The sequence below is a fragment of the Sciurus vulgaris genome (assembly GCF_902686455.1).
Source record: "Sciurus vulgaris genome assembly, chromosome: 7".
NCBI classification, from domain to species: Eukaryota; Metazoa; Chordata; class Mammalia; order Rodentia; family Sciuridae; genus Sciurus; species Sciurus vulgaris.
Window position 1 is genome coordinate 90,769,516 of NC_136467.1, and position 19,866 is coordinate 90,789,381.

Sequence of the window (19,866 nt, forward strand, 5' to 3'; positions counted from 1 at the left end):
ACTCTACAGTGTTGCAAATGGATACTTCTTTAATAACCCAACTGTCACTGAGTCCTTCTCTGCTCTGTAGCTAATCCCTCAATTGAACTTCTAGTTGGTAAAACCACTGTCGGTATGCATAGACAAAGGAATTAAACTTGGTTTTTGATCATTTGATTAATTCCATCAGCCTAATGGAAGATTCCAACATTGAGTAGGCAGAATTCATGGTTTAAGAGAGAATACTGATGGGATCTATTTCCACAACAATCCCTGATGGCCTTGGCAGAAATAGCACAGAGCTGATTCTCAAAGCGAATTCCATTACTGAGCTTCTTTAGACCATTCCTCACTTACTTCCAATAATTCTGAGACTTGTACAAATTTTAATTTGTGGTCTTTATTTCTGTGGTTTCTTAGTACTGTTTATAATTTTTGTTTCATTAGTTCTTTTTTCACATGAAACTGAATCTGTAACACAGATAAAAACAAAACAACAACAAAACTCATTTGACCATTTGACCAATGAGTGCAAAACTTGAATGTTTCTTAGACCTAAACTTATATGTAACTAATCTCCCTAATGAATATAAATGCTACACAAACCCCTTTAAATTTTAAAAAATGAAAATAGTTTTTCTTAAGGTGTTCTGATTTACAAATGTGAGCATTAATACTTTTAATCATTTTATTAAAAGTTTTTGAATGTACCTCTGAAAGAACAACCCAAATTTTCATTAAAGAATGGGGTGAGGGGAATATAGGGTTGGCATTTTAATATTTCCTAAGATAGTTATAAAGATTTAGCCATAATTTTAATAGCAGATGCCTGATTACTCATAATTTTGTAAACAACTACAAAATGGTGGCAAATACATCACAGCAGATATTTTGTGACAACTGATACCCATAAAATTGTGTATGGAGTGCAAAGTGGCCTATCCTCCCCATAGGTCAGAAATCATAGGGCTCAACATGCTCATGATCCAGAGGATACCCTGAAGACCCAGCAGGCCAACGAAGAGAGTAGAACCCAGTGTTGGCTCCATTTTCCCAAAGTGCCTACCCTGGGTCTTAGTCACCTTTCCCTCTCTGACCTCCACCTCCAGCCAGGGTTTGGGCCATAATACAAAGAACTTCATAAAAGTCTCCAACATGAAAACTTTAATCCAAGAAAACAAACATATTAAGAAGTTATTTCCCACAAATAACTGAAACAATAAACTTCACAACAAAATAGGAAAAGCAGATGACACAGAAGAACACTTTCCTTAATCTAGAACAAAACAAGAATAGGGCTTTAAAAATGTTTCTATAGGATTATAGCATAAAAGTTTTTCAAATTAATTTTAGATTCCTACAAACATCTACTGAAATTAAAATTTTAATGATTTCTCTAATATAACTCCACATTCTATAACCATCTGAATCTAAGAACAGAAAGTAAAACAGATAAATATTACTTGTAGTAACTAAGGAATGGTTAAAGTGAAAATTACAGCATGTAGCAAAACTAAGAAAAAGAATGAACACATGTAACAAACAATTCAGGTTAATCTTTCTTACTCAAAACTCTTGCCAAATATCACACATTGTAAAATACTGTGGTGAGTATATTTCTTTTTGAACTTACGCTCCTATTCCAAATGACAATTTCTCCAAAATGATAAAGCACCAAAGTAAATTTCATTCAAATAACTGATGTGATATACATGGTTTGACTAGTTCCTTATGACAAGATTTTACAATGGAGAAAAAGTGTAAACATCTGAATGAAAATCATTTACATTCATTAAGGCACATCTGGACACCTCCAGGCATTCATAACTATATGATTATTAATTTCAGTAGTAAATTTCTAAAAACAGTCTGTCCCTGAACACAATCTGCTGGGTGGGTTGGATAACTAGAACAAGGCAGGAGGCAGGGCAGTACTTGCTGTCACCCTAGAGATTACCCACACAAATCTGTTCCTGTAATGAACAGCACAGAACTCAGTACTGAAAGATGTTAGGGGACAGACACTCACAATTTCCTAGGTCCAGCGTTTCCTCAGATCATCTTTCTCTACAATTGCACCTGCAATTAAATGACTCTAGTGTGTCTAATTCCTGCCTTATATTTAACATACATGCCCCAAAAGAGAAAGGGGAATTTTCTAATGGAAAACAAAATAGAAATCCGGAAAACACATTCCTGTAACAAGGGATCTACTCACCCCAAAGGACATTAAAGACTTGTAGATGTCATTAAATTAAATTAAGCAACATCCTTCTGTTCCTGGGTTACATAACAGAGATTTTAGAAGAGCCTCAACTATAGTTTTTTAAAAAGTAAATTCTTGACTTAGTTACTCAGTGGATTATAAACTCAGCCATAACTCTATCAACTTGGGATATTTAACATTAAAACAACAAATCAATTATTCTCTTATCATTAATCTAACCAATTTTTGACCATTTGATATGGTTTATTTACTAAAATGATTTTTTAAAGGCTAACTCAGATATATACTGTCCTATTTTTCCTTTTTCATCATACTTTCACTCAGATTGAAGTATAAAAGCTAGAAGCAGAATTGGTGATTTTATATGACAAAATATGAAACATAATAACTAACGAATTTTATGCCATTTTTATGTTTATATTTTTAATATTTAGCAAAAAATATCAGAACTCCCCTAAGAACTCCTGAGTTGTAAATTTTATTTTTTCTTTGAAGCTGGAAGAAAAGTGCTCTCAACAAAAACTATACAATGTAATTTTTTAATTGACAACTGACTTGATTTAGAGAAAGCAAATATATCTTCATTTCTTTTATGATTCTTTTGAATTTCTTATGAGATTGAGCATGACAATGTATAATGGTACAATAATCTTAATGTTAGAAACTTCTCTACCGTAAGAAATATATCTTATAATTATATATCACTTTACAGTATTTCAAAATAATTTCACATATTTTTTCTCCTTTGATATATGAAAGCACAAAATATTAGAAATATACTAGACTAAACAAGCAATATAACATCTATTTGCCATGAAATTCAAGTTACTATTTTATTAATAGCCAATATTAACTATCCTTGCAGCCTGTGGTACAACAATAAAGACTATATTTGCAAATACTCAATAATGTTTCTAGCTATTTGGCCATGCTTCACTGCATTTTCTATAACAGCTTTTCTGTAAATTTCTGCAAGCACATGTAGTTTTTAAAAATACAAAACATAAGTCAAGCCCAAGGGGGTGGTTTCATATCTAAGACACACATAAACACATATCTATAGATCTTATTTTAAAAAACTATTAAATATACAAAGTATTCTTAATAGAAAAAATTCTAGACATTCAATTTTTATCTGCAAAAGGAATGGCATCCCTACTTATTCTCCACTTAATAATTCTCTCATTATTTACAGATTAAATGTAGGAAACTATAGTCACATATGAAAATGTATTTAAAAAACACATGATGGGAAAAGGCCACTATTTTAGATGGAAGCCAGGAAGTTGTCCCCTTGAGACTAAGTATTTGCAAATTAAGTAGCATAATCTAATGAAATCCCTAATAAGGAATAATATTCTAAAAAACTTAAATTGTTAAATGAAATGTTGTTCTTCTGGGGGTTTTGATATACTACAATTTCTAAATAGTTCAGATAATATTCATTTATTTTAGTATCTGGTAACTGTTGATATTTTAACAGTTACCAGCTACTAATATGGTCACATATGTTTAACATTAAGCATTTAGAAAACAGTCCAAAAGTGTCTACAACACAACTGGTAAAATATTTTGAATTAAATTAATATTATTCCTACAATTCAGCCTAATTTGACATTTTACTCTTATTCACTAAACCCTGCAGAACTATTTATTAAGATCTACAGGGACATTGCTACGACAAGCACCATGTCAGAGGACCCATGTATTTCCTGCATGTAAAAAAGAAATGGAAATACAAACCTAGACTATTACCTCAAATTCCTAATACCTCAAAAAACAGTAAAAAGCAAAATTTGATATATTATGGGAACTAAAAATGACTAAGTGCTCTATATTCTATATATTGGAACCTGAAATAAAACATGAGTGCTACTAACACGCAGATAAAAAAATCAGGGTTAAGCAACTGGGGTGTTTTTGCATAAATTTCAAAGCAATAAAATCATATTTCTGAAGGCATATTATCCGTGTGATTATTATCTAGAAATCCCATGGTAAAAGTGTGGATAAAAAAGACAACAGAAGATGATATTATGGGATATGAAACAGGACATATAAAAAAATTCTCTGGGAGGTTAAGGTGAACACAACTTTTCTTAAAAGCCTAAGAGAGATTTTAAAAAAAAGTCAATTTATTTCTAAATGATATAAAGTGAAAATGTTTTATCTATTCATTGCTTTTTCTATATTTGTATATATGTTTTGAAGTTCTCATCACAGTGTTTCTGATTATTTTCTGATTTGTAATAATAATTAGTAATAATATTATAGGCAATAAAATTGTTTTCAACCAGTATTAGTAACAAATTAAGTTCTTACTAGACTGATCATATGAAATTTCAAACTATTCTCCATTTCAAAGTTTGACAAAGATGCACAAACTATATATATATATAATGTATACATATATATATGTATACATATATATATATAATACACACATATATAATAAAAGATACATTGTGGAATAAACAACATAGTAATTTCATAATTCACTTAACTCATTAAGAGACATGCCTGTTGATAGTGCAAGAGGCATCCTTTTAAAAATGGATAATTTCCTTTTTCCCTTTATAATTCTTCAGTCATTTGCATCCAGAATCAACCACCAAATTTATGTGGAACAGCCATATAAAGCAAAGTTCTTTTTTGGACATTTGCACCAATATTTGTTTTTAAGCACTTAATACAGAAAATATTTTTATTATTATTTTAAAGAAAATTCCTGAAATCATACAATTAAAAGTTCCCCTGTGTCCCCTTTAGATGTCAACATAGAAGATTATCCTAATGAACACTGTAAATACACTTGGGAGTTGATAAAGATGGTGGCTCAATGGCGAGCAAGGAGAGAGGGTGAAAGAAGACAGCAGGACTTGACAGATTAGCTGGGGAGGTCAGAGCTCCCCCAGGACCTCCATTTCACTTATCGGAATCTAAAAATAAACACATGGAAGGGTTAGGATCAAAGAATCCAAACTACTTTGTGAATATATTTGGAAAATTAAACTCTTCCTATTTCAAAAATTAATGTAAAAATCAGGTAAAAGTATAAAAATACAATGGAATTGTTGTCTTGATTTTCTCCACGGAGTCTGTAATCTCTTGAAAGAGGGTATTTGACACACGTATCAAATACTACCTGATTGTTTCTAGACACCTTGAAAATAAGTTTAAAGTAATTGTTATATACAGAATTGAAAACTCACATCCTAAAACTGTCACAGAATACATTCATTTATTGAATCTGGTCTTAAAACTTCTTACTAAATATCCAATTCATTATCATCTAAAATAAACAAATAACAACAAAATGCTTACAAGAGAAAACACAGATGGCTAACACTGGAAACATGATATCATCTCTGTTCTTTAGGATAAATTAGACAGTAGTTGTTTCCTCCCCTACCCTAAACAAGCTTGTGATTTTCTGATAATTCACTGTAATAGTACCTCATCATGACAACTGGTATTTCCAGGATTTTCACAGTCTTTGTTAGGATTTTTGCCTTCTTCATCTTTTTCAGAAGGAGATGAACTCTCCTTTCTTTCTGTTGGAGTAGTAACTGTTTTTTCGGGATGAGAATTTGAATTTTCAGCATCACTGTCTTCTGTGTTTCCTGGTTTGGCAGCTTCATTGCTGGGCTCTGGGCTGGGGCTGTCTGTCTCTTCTTCAGACTCTTTTGGTGCCACTTTTTTCTCTTCAGCTGTTTTGCTATTTAAATGAACAGCTGAAGAGGAATTTTTGGAGTCCTTGGATTTTTTGTGCATAGACGTTTGACTATTATGACTAGAGGCGGGAGGAGCAGGCATTTTCTGGGCTTTGCTTCCCTCTGATTGTTCTTTTTTAGGTGGTCCCCAGATAAAATTCTCTGAAGGTGTGTAATGTTTCTGGGCAAACCGCAGGAGCTTTCTCCTTTCTCTTCTATCTCTAATTGTATAAACAAAATACTCCAGAGCACTCTGCTTAATATTGGGAATAGTATTTTCCACAAGAGCCTCATGAAGAATGAATTTTACAAGAGGAGATTTAAAACTTTCATATCCAAGCTCACCAAGGCTTTTGAGAATACGGGTGATTCTGAGATAGTTGTGCTGGGACCTGGAAGAGAGGATTGAATAAAATGAGGTGGTGGGTGGGCACTAGGGGGAAGAATGCAAGAGAATGCAAACTATTGGGAAAAGATTTTTTAAGGAAGTGTAAGACAAGGAAATGTGCCTTGTAATGATTTTCATAAAAAGTCATATCAAATACTGCTACGAAGAATAAATCAGAGTGTATGAAAACTTTATGCCTCAATGCAATGTCAATCTCTATGAAACTCAAATGTATAAAACAAACTCATTTTTTTAGGTCTTTGTATTAGAAAAATATTTAGATTTAATTTATTCCCACTGATATTAAATTGTTTATTTATTAAATTCACCAAGGACTGAGGACAAGTGATTTAAAAAAGACCATGTTCACATATTTTATAGTATATTGTTATAACTGTTCTGTTTATGTATTAGCTGTTGTTATTAATCCCTTACCATGCCTAACTTATAAATTAAACTATATTAAATGCATGTATGTTTAAGAATAAAACATAGTATACATAGGATTCTATATCATCCATGGTTTCAGGCATCCACTGGGAGCTTGGAACATAACCCCATGGATAAAGGGTAACTTCTGTGACTGTAAAACCACTAATGTATGGTACTCATCACAGGTAGCCAGGGGTGAACATAAATGCATTAGCCAACAGTTGAATGGTGTGATCAATAGTATCAACTGAACAGCAAAATCCACTTAAGCCAAATTCACAAGGAAAGCAGCAAAAACTACTCTACCTGGCTAGAATGTTTCTGATAAAGGATACAAAATGACTTATTTAACAGAGCATCATTTAATAGTTGAGAGCATGGGCCTCAGAGTCAGTCACACCCTGGCTCTGTCACTTACATGAAAATATGATGACTAAGTTTCAGTGTCTTCATTTGTAAAATGGGGAAAATGGCCCACAACTTACTGGACTTTTGTAAAAATCAAGTGAATTTATACATATATAGGGCATGAAAACCTCAACAAATATCAGATACTATTTAATATTATTTATTCTTATTTATTATCTCTAAAGATTTGTAATTGAGAACCACCAAATCTGTACCTGTTCCAAATTAATAACCTAATTTTCTTCTGTCCTGGTTATCCTCACCTCCTCTTACACTATCAGAAAATTTTAAATCTCATTTCTATAGGCCTTGATTCCAAAGATGCAATTTTCCCCAAGATTACATTAATAATTAATAAGATAATAATGTTTCCTCTCTATCTCAAAACTAAAGCTATTAATGAATTAATGTTTTTCCAATTTGTTTGTTATAATTAATACTCTACCACCACAACCTCATTCAGTTCAACCCTTACCTTTTACATGCCTTACCAAATCCTAAAGGAGTTCTCAGCTGCATGTATTAATCATGTGTGTCATCAATATCTTGGGTATGTATTATTCAATATTGCCACACAACCAGAACCAGCACTTAAATTTCTCACTTTCTGAAACCTGTATTTTAATCTCAGACACTACTTTTTACAAAGTTCTGTCCTAGCTTCCAAAAGTACTCAGAGTCTTCACTTAGAAATAAGTAATAAATTATTTGAGACGGATGGAGAAAGACATTGACAAATTATTTGAGGTATGGAAATGGGTGGTTCCATGGCCTTATATTTTAATGAAAGAATTTGGACAAAATAAAATCTTAATGAGTCAGGCTAACCAAACCCTGGAAAAGACAAGTGTAATAATTTTTATCATCTTCATCCTTCTGGATGTTTACCAAGTATTCTACTAAGTATTATACTAAGTATTGTTATATTAAGTATTGTCTTTATGTCCAACTCTTTGAAACCCAAAGGGCAAAAAAGCACAGATACATTTTAATTTTGTGAATTTGTATTTTTTCACAATTAGGATATAAGAGTGTTTTGAGACAATACAATCCGAGTGAAGTTAAGACAATGTGCCACCAATAGTAGAATTGACTTAATTGTTACATTTTTATGGAGTTTGTGTATTTGAACAACTTAGTGACAAAATTTTTGAGCAACATCTGCTTCACATGTCTATGAAAAAGTGATGTATGGAAAGGTAGAAGAATGTTTACAAGAGAGGCTATATAACAAAATGAATACTATATTTGCAATCAGCTCAATTTCACATAACAAATCTTCAATTAATAGTCAAGTTAGAATATCTGTACACATTTATCTTTATCTACATATTCTCCAATTAACATGTTTTCAGTATAAAAGGACAAAAACTTGGGCTGAAGAAAATGATGATCAGGGATTTGGAATAAAACTACAGAAGAGAACAACTGGGTGTTTCAGTGTGATTTAACCTAAGTATCACAATGAAAGACAATGAAAGAGAGGAGACTGACTAAAACCCGCTAATATTATAAGCAGTCTTGGGATGTACAGCAGGTAGAAAAGTAGCTGGACTTCAACAGAGGTAAAGGCAGTAAACAGTCTGACATGGTCAGAAAAGTAGATAGGTGAAGAGCAACAACAACAACAAAAATATATATATATAAGCAAGAATCAGAAGACAAGAAAGTTAGAAGGGATTCCTGGATCTAACATATGTTCCAGTATGGCTCAGTAATCCAAGCTGATTACAAATAAAATCATCAATACACCTATTTTATTTTACAAATAAAATCATCAATACATCTTAGTGGCTGGCCTATAGCTCTGTACTCTCATGACTGGAAATATTTCACTTCTTTTAGAATGGTCACTAGTTAACTCCATGTTATTTCATTTCCTTTAATTCAATAGTTTCCTTTTGCTTATAAGTATACAGAGTTCTCTGCCTACTCTAAAAAACTCAAGATGCCATACAGATTATAACACAGATACATTGTGACATTTAAGACTAAATGAGAAAGGACCCAACTGAAGAAGAAGATGGAGTAGACATTTTCATATCATCCCACATAATTTGTTCAAATCTAGTCAACAAAATATTTGGCAACAAAACCAGAGAGGAAATGTTTTCTGGCAGATTCTAAGACAGTTAACCCAGAACTGGAAAAGCAAAGAGAGAAAGTGTGTGGTAGAGGAAAGGTGGCTGGATGGAGCAGAGAAGGAGTGTTAATTCAGACTCCTCTCCCCTGACTCAAGTCAGGAGATCTCTCAGTTAAAGCCTGCAGAAAGGGTCCTATTTCTAGCTATAAATCAGAGGATCTGACAATAAAATCCAAGGAGGATTTGAGCCTGAAAACCATATATTGTTCATTATTTATTTAATAAAAATTTACTAAACAAGATTGCTATTCTGACTAAAACCAAGTTGAGGAAGAAAAGGCTTTGAAATGTTACTACTACTTGCATACAGCTTTCTTTGAGAGTGTGACCTAATTGCTTAGAAACTTTGTCCAAAGATAGTTACCTGCATTGCCTACATAGAGATTATGTGTGTGTGTGTGTGTGTGTGTGTGTGTGTGTGTGTGTGTGTGCGCGCGCGCACATACTTCCCTGTGTAAACCAAATTTGAGTTATGAGTTAAGGGGTCTTTTAGTCAGGATCATAAGCTTTATGTATGTGTCTTCAGTATTTTCATACAAGTCACCATTTTAATAGTGTTGATTATAACTAAAATGGAAAAAGAAGGCTTATAACTTTTTTATACCCATTTTACCAAAGTAAGATGAAAGTCCTAGAAGACACAAAACATTTACATAACTGATGCCAAAATTCAGATTGTTCTGACCAAAGAATTACTTTGAATTACTTAAGTCTGTTCTTTTTCCTCTTAGTACTTGCCCAGTTCAGCTAATTATGATGTGCTAAAAAGCGCTTTAAAACTGTTAGTTTTATAGTCCAGCTCTTATAAGTCACTCTATAATTAAAAGGGAAAAAAAAGCCAGTTTGCATATGAAGAAAATATTTTTAAAAATAAGCTTTGGCTTTAAGTATTAATGAAAGTTATAAATATCCAGGCAAAATAAAAGAGCAGAACATATCCAAATAAGCTGTTTTTCTTTGTAGGTTTTAGGGTTTAGTAGCCACAAAACAGGTTTTCGATTTTACCTAAATAGTAAAGATAATTGTAATATTTCCTCTTTTTTAGTAAAAAGCACAGGTACCTCTCATTCCTATATGATTATTATACATCATAGGCTTAATCATGGATCCTTAATCTAAGAAGCACCAAGTTTGAAGGTGTGAGAAACTGACTGTGCCCCAAGAAGCTTACAGTCCAGTAGGAAGGAAACAAAAAGTTGCATGTAAACAATAAACATAAATTCCAAGAACTGTGGCAGAAAGAGGGTAAGAAGCTCATTTGCTGCATGTGGGAACTTCAGCAAGAAACAGTTCTGAAGCTGAATTGCTCTGTTTCTAACTGGAATTTAGTTCTTTTTCATTATTGTTTTATTTTGTTTTAGAATATCGATCAAGGAATAAAATGCATTTCAGATTGGATTTTGAACCTAAATTCCTGGCCCAACTGCTAGCTGTTACTATGTTCTGACTATAGGAAAATACCATTTATTTCACTGGGGCTTTACTTACTCATTCAGATGCTGAAATCTTTCCTGCCAGTTAACAGCCCGAGCAACATTTCCATTTTTATCAATCAGTTTTATTCCAAAAAATTCCAGCATCATTTTGTAAGCCAGGAGGAATCTTCTAATTGCTTCCTTTGTTTTTTTGAATTCCTAATTAAAAAAAAAAAAGAAAAGAAAAAGAGAAAAAAAAAAAAAAAAAAGGATCAGCTGACATGTCTCAGTAGCTACCAGGAAAATAAAATGACAGTATTATTTGGCCACTTTATATAAAATGAAATAAGTCTGCATTACCTCAATTTCATATGTAGTTAGTTCTTTAGCATAAAAGTTCAAGCCTTGTTCTCTCAGGGGAAAAAGCCTAATTTTTTAAAAAATAAAATTTTTTCTATTAACATTATCTGGAAAGCATATATAGTTAAATAGGACATGGTTCAAGATAGATAATATGTAACTGACCATTGAATGTAAGTGTGGTTGTGCTCCAGCTTTTCATAATCTCCTTTCCATTTATTTAAAACTTCTTCAATGTAAACACCTAAACAGTAAATATTTAGAAAATGAAAGAGAGGTTTAAAACACTATGAAGGCATTTTTAAGATTTGAATTAACTGAACTTTATATTAAAACTTCTTAAAATTTAAAAATAGTACACAAGAATAATATTTTTTTAAAGATGAATGTCCTATCCATATATTCAGTTATAAGCATGATTTTAAAAAATTTTAATAGTACTCAAATCACACAAAGTTGTATTGGTCTATGTTCTCTACATTAGAGGTTGGCAAATGCTAGCCTGCCAGCTGTATTATAAATAAAGTTTTATCAGAACACAGCCACCATCATTCATTGTCTATGGCATCTTTATACAACAACAGCAAAATTGAGTAGCTGGCAACAGAGACTTACTATTCTACAAATATTTACTATCTTCCCTGTAAGAAAAACTCTCTCAGTGTTATCCCATTTTACTAACAAGGAAATTGTGCAATTTGCTGCTCACACACTAGTGGAAAAGTAAATCTAGGGTAGAACATAGGTCTTTCTATATACAGAGAGTAAGCTCTTTTCTCCATGTTCCAGTGTTCCTCTACAAGAACTTACTATGATAAAATCCTTCTGACCCTCAAGTCTATCAAGGTCCTTAATATTGACTATGTAGCCATTAGTTAATCTTATAGAAAAAGCATAGAAGCATAGTACCTCTCTAAACATAGCTCACCTCTTCTTTCCTCCAGAGATCACCAGTTTGCAGGAGAGGCTAACTCTCAGGTTTGGTAAAATGCTGAAACCATTTGCCTTTGTAATATTGCTTTCCCCTTCAATGACCTTTGCTCCCACTTAATAAGTAAAATATACCACTGAAAATGGTGCTTACTGGCAAGTGTGTGTGCATGTCCACACATACTCAAGAGTAAAGTATGTGAGTTGATGCATTTGTATAATACACTAGAATAACATTTCAGGTGACCTTACCTAATACTTTTGACCCCCATTCTTCTAAGGTTTCAAAATAAATTTTGTGATAAAAATTACAAAAAAATTAAAGTATTGCTGGAAGCTACCAGTGCTTTAAATTATTAATTCAAAAATAAATTCACCACTAAAAATGCAAAATAGAGTTAAATACTGTCATAAATTTATGTTCAATATTTTTAACACTGAAAGGCACTCCTTTAGCTGAGTTTTATTGCATTCAAATTAGAGATAAATTAACAAACTATCTGCTCTTCAAAAGGTTTTCTTACACCAAGTCCTAACAAAATTAATAATTTAATTAATATTTTTTCCACTGGCTAAAACAAAAGCAGCATATTTCTATCATTAGTAAACAGAAAGTGCATTTTTATCCAGGTTTTCCTTCAAATTCAAGCAGGCTTTTAGGACACCAGAAAGTTCAAGAACAGCAGATGTGGCTACTTGACTCCCAATTGATACATCTCTCAGTGTACAATATTCTGACTCCCTCTTCTTAATACTCCATCCAGCCTTTTAATACTCCCTCTTAATACTCCATCTCCTTCCTCCAGTTAGTTCACCAAAGAATGCAAGATCTTGCCACTTTGAAAGCCTTACAATCCATGACCCTCATTTCCTGACTCACTTTGCTGTGGATTTGGCCCTGTTGCTATGGAGAACAAGCAGCAAGAACCAGGACTGTATAGGCATCTCATACAGAAAAGGACTGTAAAGAGAGAAATCAGCTTCAGCTTCACTGGTTTGACCTGGATAAAATGAGGCTGCCTACCATGAACCACAGGGTGGTACTTCAATGAAATAAGCAATTCTGTGGTCAAATTACCATAGCAGCTGCAGCCTCTCCCTAAGGGTTTGGAAAAGATCCTACAAGGGCAATTTATAGAGTTTTGAAGGAGACAAGTTTATTTGGCAGAGGTGGATGGAGATCTACCACATCCTCACTCCCTTTACCGGGATCCTGGAACACTGAACTGGGATGGCTATATCTTCCTGATCCTTAGTTCTGAAACTGACAGGAAAATAATTCCAAACACAAATAGCATTTTCACTCACGTTCTAAATAAAATTTGGGGGTATGGCATGCTGGTAAGAACAGTGGATCCTGGAACCTAGACCTAACATGACAATTAGCAGAGTGACCCAGTAAGTCAGTCATTTAAGTTCCACTGACCTCATTTTTAGATAAGAAAGCTGAATTTGAGCTCCTCTAAAATCCTTAATAATCTAAAACTTTATCGTTCTATAAATCTTCTCTCTTCTGCTCACAAAACATTGCCCCTACTACCTTTCAGATAATAGCAATGATATACAAGTGGTGGGAAGGTATCACTAACTAATAGCTACTCCTCCAGAATTTACCAAGTGTGTCCACATTTCTAGGGCCTTCCAGGGCTTTGGAGATACATTTGACTGACTGGCAAAGTAAAGTCAATTTACAAATGCAGTAAAAATGTACTAACCGTGGAATAAACAAAGAATACCCAAGTGTATGCTATTATTTAAAGTTTGCTTTTTACCAAAGTAGCAGATTACTCACCATCTGGCTTAAATGGAATTTTATTCTTATAAAAACGAAGATTGCTCAAGTCATTTTGATATCGGATATCTTTGAAGTTCTGCTAAAGGAAAAAATAAATCAATCTCTAGTACATGGAAATACAGAAAAGGCACAAGGACCCTTCTGATGTTTTCTCACTGGTACCATAAAATTAGAAAAACAGAAGGGAAATATTTTACATTTAAAAGAAAAACATCCTACACTCTTACTGGGTACTGGTGTCGGTATTTGTACAAATCCCTTGCAGCATAAAAACTTCTCTTTGGTTTCACAGTTGCTTCCGAGGAATCACCACCCTAAAATAAAAAGTGAAACTCTATTTACATGTTGATGCAAGAAAATTTCAAAATCCATAAAGAAAGTCTGAAATTGTCATCTTGTCCAGAACAATGAAAACATTATAAATATCTTTTAAACAGCAACATTTGCTACCATTCTGTTTTCCTTATTTGCACCAAAACTTTCTGTCCTATGGCATATTTCTAAATTCAAAACTAGAGGACAAATGTTATGGATCGATATCCATCAGAAATAGAACTCAAAATGAATTCAAAATGTGTATTTTACCAGCTGTTACCCAAACGATACTATGACAAAACTTATTTTAGAATACTTTAGATAATACTAAAAAAAGGATGATAAATCAATTTTACAAAGAAAATTGTCATTAAATTTGCAACATTTAGTTGTGCATGGAAGTCAAGCAATATTTATGAAATGATGATTTTAAAACAAACTAAATAGCTTTCTAAACTCCATTCTTTATAGCATCATAACAAGTACACAGAAGCATGGATAATCATCTATTCATTCAGTGATAATATGATGTGACATAAATCAGCAAATTTAAAATATATACACTCAAAGCAATAAAACATTCTCAAATGGAATGAATATCAGACTGAAGTAATTTATATGTGGTAGCTTACTCATACTATTTATATCCTAACCAAAATTCTTACCACCATGAAGTCATTTTTAATATAAAGATGCAGGTCAATGTAATCAATTTTCTCTAACTATATTGTTATAAAATATGATAAAATGCTTTGTGTCCAGTTCATGCAGAATGACAATGAGAATGTAAAGATGATGAAGACGACTACAATGTTTAGGACTGAATACTCATTAAGAGTTTTGCCCCAAATTCTTTTCTCATCATCCCTGCCCCCCAACTGTGTTGACAGACTGGCATCCTCTAAGCAATTTTCACACATTTTTGAAGTGGTGTGATTTTCACTCTTACTACAAGTACAGAGATGCTTTAATACCAAATCCTCTGATATTTTACATTAGTTACTCTGTCATGTTACATAAGCAAGGGAAAGTTTAAAGTCTGGTCCTTGCCACACATTTCGAAATAGCTCTGCCTAGCAAGTTTCTGAATCTATTTAGCCTGAACTACAACCATATGAATCATCATCTTACATTTGTATAGAAAGTACTTTTTCATTTATAAAGCACTTACATGTATATTATTTCATTTGAGTCTTGCAACAAACCTGCTGTGTTTCCATCTTAGAAACAAGGTAACTGAGGATAAGGGAAACTGAACAAGACCCAGGGCCTAGTGACAGTGCAAGAACCAGGCAGGTTCGAAGCCCGACTAATTAGATCTGAATCTACTTCAGCCTCACTAAAAGTGAAGGATATATGGAAACTTTGGTATAAGATTAATAGCCCAAGACTTGGAGTCAGACTAGGTGAGTCTTAATTCTGCTACTTAGTATTTGTGAAGCCTTAAGTAGATTACTTGGTTGAATCTTAATTTTATCATATATGAAATGGAGATAATGACTCATGCCCTACTCGCTCTCCAGGATAACCATGAGAATGACTGCACCCTCCAACCTCTAATAAATGTACAGGCTTGACAGTATCTGACCTTGCACCTTCAACCCCTATTCCTTCTGGACTCTCTGTCCTGACCTCCTTCGCCTCCTCAAGCTACGGCTTGCTCCTTAACATACAGTTCTTCTTACCTGGATCAACAAAATCTCCCTCTTTTCTGGATCATTCTTCTCAGCAAACATACTGTAGTATCTTTTATCTTGAAATAAGCACACAGCACCATCCTTGACCCAAGTCCACCCTCAATTACAGATCCTATTTCTGCTTTTACAGTAAATCATCACCAAAAAATTACTCCTACTCCCCTTTCCTCCTTCTCTCTTCCACTATTCTCCACACCAATCAGGTTTTGTCCTCAGCATCCCCTCAAAATGGCTCTTGTGAACTTTGCCAACAAATCTCCATCCTGCCAAACCATTTCTTGATGCTCATCTTGGGTGCCCTCCCAACAGCACTGGGCCAGTGAAGGCCTCCATCCTTCCTGAAACACTGTTGGTACTTGGCCTTCAGGATACCACACTCGTGGTTTACTTCTTGTCTCATTAGTCCCCTTTGTCAACTTCCTTTTTGGGTTTCTTCTCCTCTTTACATCTCTGAACATAGTATTAATCAGGACCTAATCCTCATTCCTTCTCACTCCTAGATGACCGCTTATCTTCTAAGGACTTTATCTCTGATCTTAAATGCTCATAACTCCAGTCCTGAACTGAGCCTCTATTCATAAATAAAATTACCCAACCACTCCACTTGGATATCTAATAGGATATCAAACTCAGGAAAACCTTGATTTACCCTCCAGAGTTGCTTTCTCCTTGAACTTTCTCATCTTAGTTAATGGTACCATCATTTGTCCCATATTCACTGGGACTAGGATGACAGCAATGCAAGTAGTGAGATGTGATCAGTCTATAATGTACTTTATAGGAAGTGCCAGTAGTACTTGCAAACAGATTGGCTGTTAGGGGTGGGGAACAAATGGGTTTGATAGTCAAAATGTTAAATTCAAATGTGTATATTTTAGAAGTTGTATGATGATACTAACAAGAATTAACCATTAAATGGGAATGGAGGAGTGGGTTTGGTCTACTGTTTATTGTGGTTGCAATTATCCATTTGAAATATTAATTATACTATTTCATACAGATTGACCTGGTTAGTTGGATTGATATCCCAAACTTCTGAAGAAGTTCTATAGAAGTTAATTGGGAACAAATGGAAGGAGAAAACACCAGAACACAACATCTAATATTTTCCTAGGGTTAAATTAGCAATTCAAATGACTGAGCAGCCAACCAGAGCACAAGAGGCAGAGGAATATTCAGGATTCCAACAAGTCCAAGATTCTAACATTGGTAACAGACACACTTGGGTTTGCACATTTCTCTTTCTATATGATCCTGGGCAAGTTTCTCTTTCTCTGTAAGCTTCAATTTTCTCTAAAATGAAAATCAAAAGAAAAAGCAAGCTCTCACCCTGAAATTGCATCTCATTTAAATCACATGTTTGGCTAGATCTTCCACTAAGACTTCAGGATTCCTCCCTACCTAAACAGGATCATCATCAAGATGGATGAGGCAGCACTCACTGCAATAAGTAGGTGATGGTTCCCCTAAAGCCCTGTGGTCACATTGGACTTTGGACTCCATTTTTCCAATCTCACTCCCTAGTAACTGATAGAAAGAAGGCCTAATGCGGAAGTGTGTCAAACATGAGACACATTTCTTCAGAGGGTAAAACTATATAGTTCCTCCTTTTTAAAGTTTCCGAGTACTTCTTAATCCAAAGAATAAGGGTACCATTTACCTCTTTACTAACCTCTCGTCCAAACTCTATTAGCCGAAGGGTCTAAGCACAGTTGGATCAACAAGTCTTCAGGGCGAAATAACATTTTTGAAGAATGTTCTGAACTTGGTGAAAGGCCTTACTTGGGGTAAGAATTGCAAAGTTCAACTTTGTATAAGAAGCTTCCTCAGTACTTTTAATGGCTGTAGACCCCACTGTAAGAGACGCTGCTAGCTGCTTGGCAATTGCGGTCCCATTTTATTCGGAATACATTTTTTTACCAATAACACGCACTAGAGGAATTTTCACAATCCTCTATTTTTAGCCAGATTCCTCCCACCCCACCTGCGCATTACCTAGCTGCGCTGCAGAGGCAAAGAAAACACCCATTCAAGTTGGGTTTAGCCCTGAGGGACTTCCCTGTCGTGCCCACAGTCAGGCCCCAGGCCGGCAGCGGGCGGCCCCTGCGCTCCCTGCTGCCGCAGGCCCCTCGAGTCCCCAGAGTCTCTCTACACAGCGGCGGGCGCGGAGGGGTCGAGGTGCAGGGGACAAGCAGCCGCCCAACACCCCTGCCCTCTGCACATGGGGGTGCTCGGCGCTCGCTCCTCTCACTAGCGCTCCAGACCGGCCCGAGGCCACCGGGGTCCGCGTACCTGCTCTGCGCCCGCCGCCTCGGCGTCCTCGTCCGACGCAGGGCTGACGCGGGGCCGCCCACCGGATCGCTCCGGAGGCTGAGCAGGCTGCTCGGGTTCGTGCCCCGGGCCCTCGCTGCCGCCACCCGGCCCTGGCTCCTCCGGCTCGGGCTCCGAGTCCGTCTGCCAGGTGGAGTCGCAGTCCTCCACGGTGGTGGGCTCGCGGAAGCTGACCCCGCCGAGCAGGTTGCCCATTGAAGAGGCGGCGGCGGGCGCCGGGCTGCAGGGCGCGGGCTGCGGGGCGCTCGGCGCGGGCTGCGGCAGGCACACTAGGGCCCGGGCATGGCCGCGGCCAGGGCGCTGGGCGGCAGCCTCGGCGCGCCCGCCGCCGCACTGCCTCAGCGCGGCGAGCGGCAGACAGGCACACTCGCGGGGAGGAGCCGGCGGCCCCAGGACCGCCGCCGCCGCACACGCTTGAACCCGCCCATCTGGTTCCTTCTCCTCCCCACAGGCAGGAGCCAGTGCCGGCCCAGAGCCCCGAGGAGCGAACTGCCACTCCCAGGCCCCGGCCGCCTTTCCTGATCCCGGGTGACGCGCCTCGCTTCCACTTCCCTCGCACCCCGAAGGCCTGTCTTCTTTTGGTCTTTGGCGTTGCCTGGAGTGGACCGGGGTCGGCTGCTCCTCCTCCCCACCTGGACCAGGAACCACCCGGGGAGGGGAACCACCTTCTTTCTAGCTGAGCGGGAAGCGTGATCCCGCTCGGTTTTGAGTCTAGGGCTGGCGTTGGACGTGATGTCGAAGGAGGTGACACTGTCAGCTGGCGGGTCCTGTCCACACCCCCACCCCCTCTCCTTCTAGTCCAAGAGGAAGATAAATTGGCTGCAGCAGCAGAAGACAAAAGCTAATGGTGACCGGGCACTAAATAAACAGGAAGACCAAGCAACTATGACTGCCCTTGGGACAACCACCGAGAGTCCCTGTGGTCTAGATAAAAAATGTCACTTCATCTAAAAAGCAAACGTATTTTGAAACAAAAGGGGCAATAACTGGACCAGCACATTGATCTCTGATAGTATTACACCCCCTCCAAATGGGTGCTCTGTAGATAAAATGCCTCCTTAGAACAGATAGGCTCATTCTAAGGGAAGAATCTTTAGCCCCATGCCCTGTTCTATAAATGAAAGGAGGAGGGGGAACCACATTAAGAAATACTTAAATATAAGCAACATGATCAAAATAATCATCCAGAGAAAAGTGCCTGGTGGAATTTGTACCCTGACTTTCCAACTAGAAAGGAAAGCCTTTAGGAGTCAGAGCCTTCTGCATGTATCTGTAAAGTACTTGTTCAACTACAGCCTAGTGCCTTGGACCATGCAGCAACCTTGGTAGGCACTCAGTAAACATTGTTGAATTGGACCAGAAATTGGGTTACATAAATAAGATTGGACAGTTGTACTTGGAGAGGATATTTTCTTTTTAAATGCTTCATATTAAATAGGATACCAAGTAAAGGGAGATGAGCTATTTCTAAGGGAAGAAGAATCAGGGGAACAAGTCATCCATCACACATTTAAGTTAGGATTGCCTCTCTGTAAGCATCACAACAGATAATCCAGGCTGTGTCTCTGTCACTAATTAGTTCCTGTCCTTGAACAGGTCACACAGCTACTTAAGACCCTAGTTTTCTCATCTATAAAATGGGATCTGATTTTTATTTCTCAAGTGACTTGCAGCTCTGACCTTTTATGATCTCATGACTGGGAAAAACTCTAAAACTAATAAGTAATAGACAC

The 19,866-nt window shown here is 36.3% G+C and overlaps 1 protein-coding gene across 3 annotated transcripts; it reads right to left on the reverse strand.

Annotated features, from left to right (window-relative positions):
- Window positions 1–221: 221 nt before the first annotated feature.
- Window positions 222–18,474, reverse strand: OGFRL1 (opioid growth factor receptor like 1). Of its 3 annotated transcripts, none has more exons than XM_079148064.1 (8): window positions 18,095–18,474; window positions 14,018–14,104; window positions 13,788–13,866; window positions 11,231–11,309; window positions 11,066–11,132; window positions 10,779–10,924; window positions 5,663–6,311; window positions 222–5,145 (listed from the first exon to the last, which is right to left on the reverse strand). In XM_079148064.1, exons 1-8 carry the CDS (start codon window positions 18,326–18,328, stop codon window positions 5,107–5,109), a joined length of 1,380 nt encoding a protein of 459 aa, XP_079004190.1. In that variant the 5' UTR covers window positions 18,329–18,474; the 3' UTR covers window positions 222–5,106. The 3 variants fall into 3 exon arrangements, with proteins under 3 accessions (XP_079004190.1, XP_079004189.1, XP_079004191.1); XM_079148063.1 differs by having other exon boundaries at window positions 13,788–13,869; XM_079148065.1 differs by having other exon boundaries at window positions 222–6,311.
- Between the last annotated feature and the right edge of the window lie 1,392 nt (window positions 18,475–19,866).

What these genes read in the sequence shown, in the direction of transcription:
- OGFRL1 (XM_079148063.1), bottom strand. Translation starts at nt 18,328, where the DNA reads ATGGGCAACCTGCTCGGCGGGGTCAGCTTCCGCGAGCCCACCACCGTG. An exon ending in AGGCGGCGGGCGCAGAGCAG is followed by an intron (nt 14,105 to 18,094) that starts GTACGCGGACCC and finishes TTTTTATTTTAG; the next exon opens with GGTGGTGATTCCTCGGAAGC. An exon ending in AGATTTCAGCATCTGAATGA is followed by an intron (nt 6,312 to 10,778) that starts GTAAGTAAAGCC and finishes CCTCTCTTCCAG; the next exon opens with GTCCCAGCACAACTATCTCA.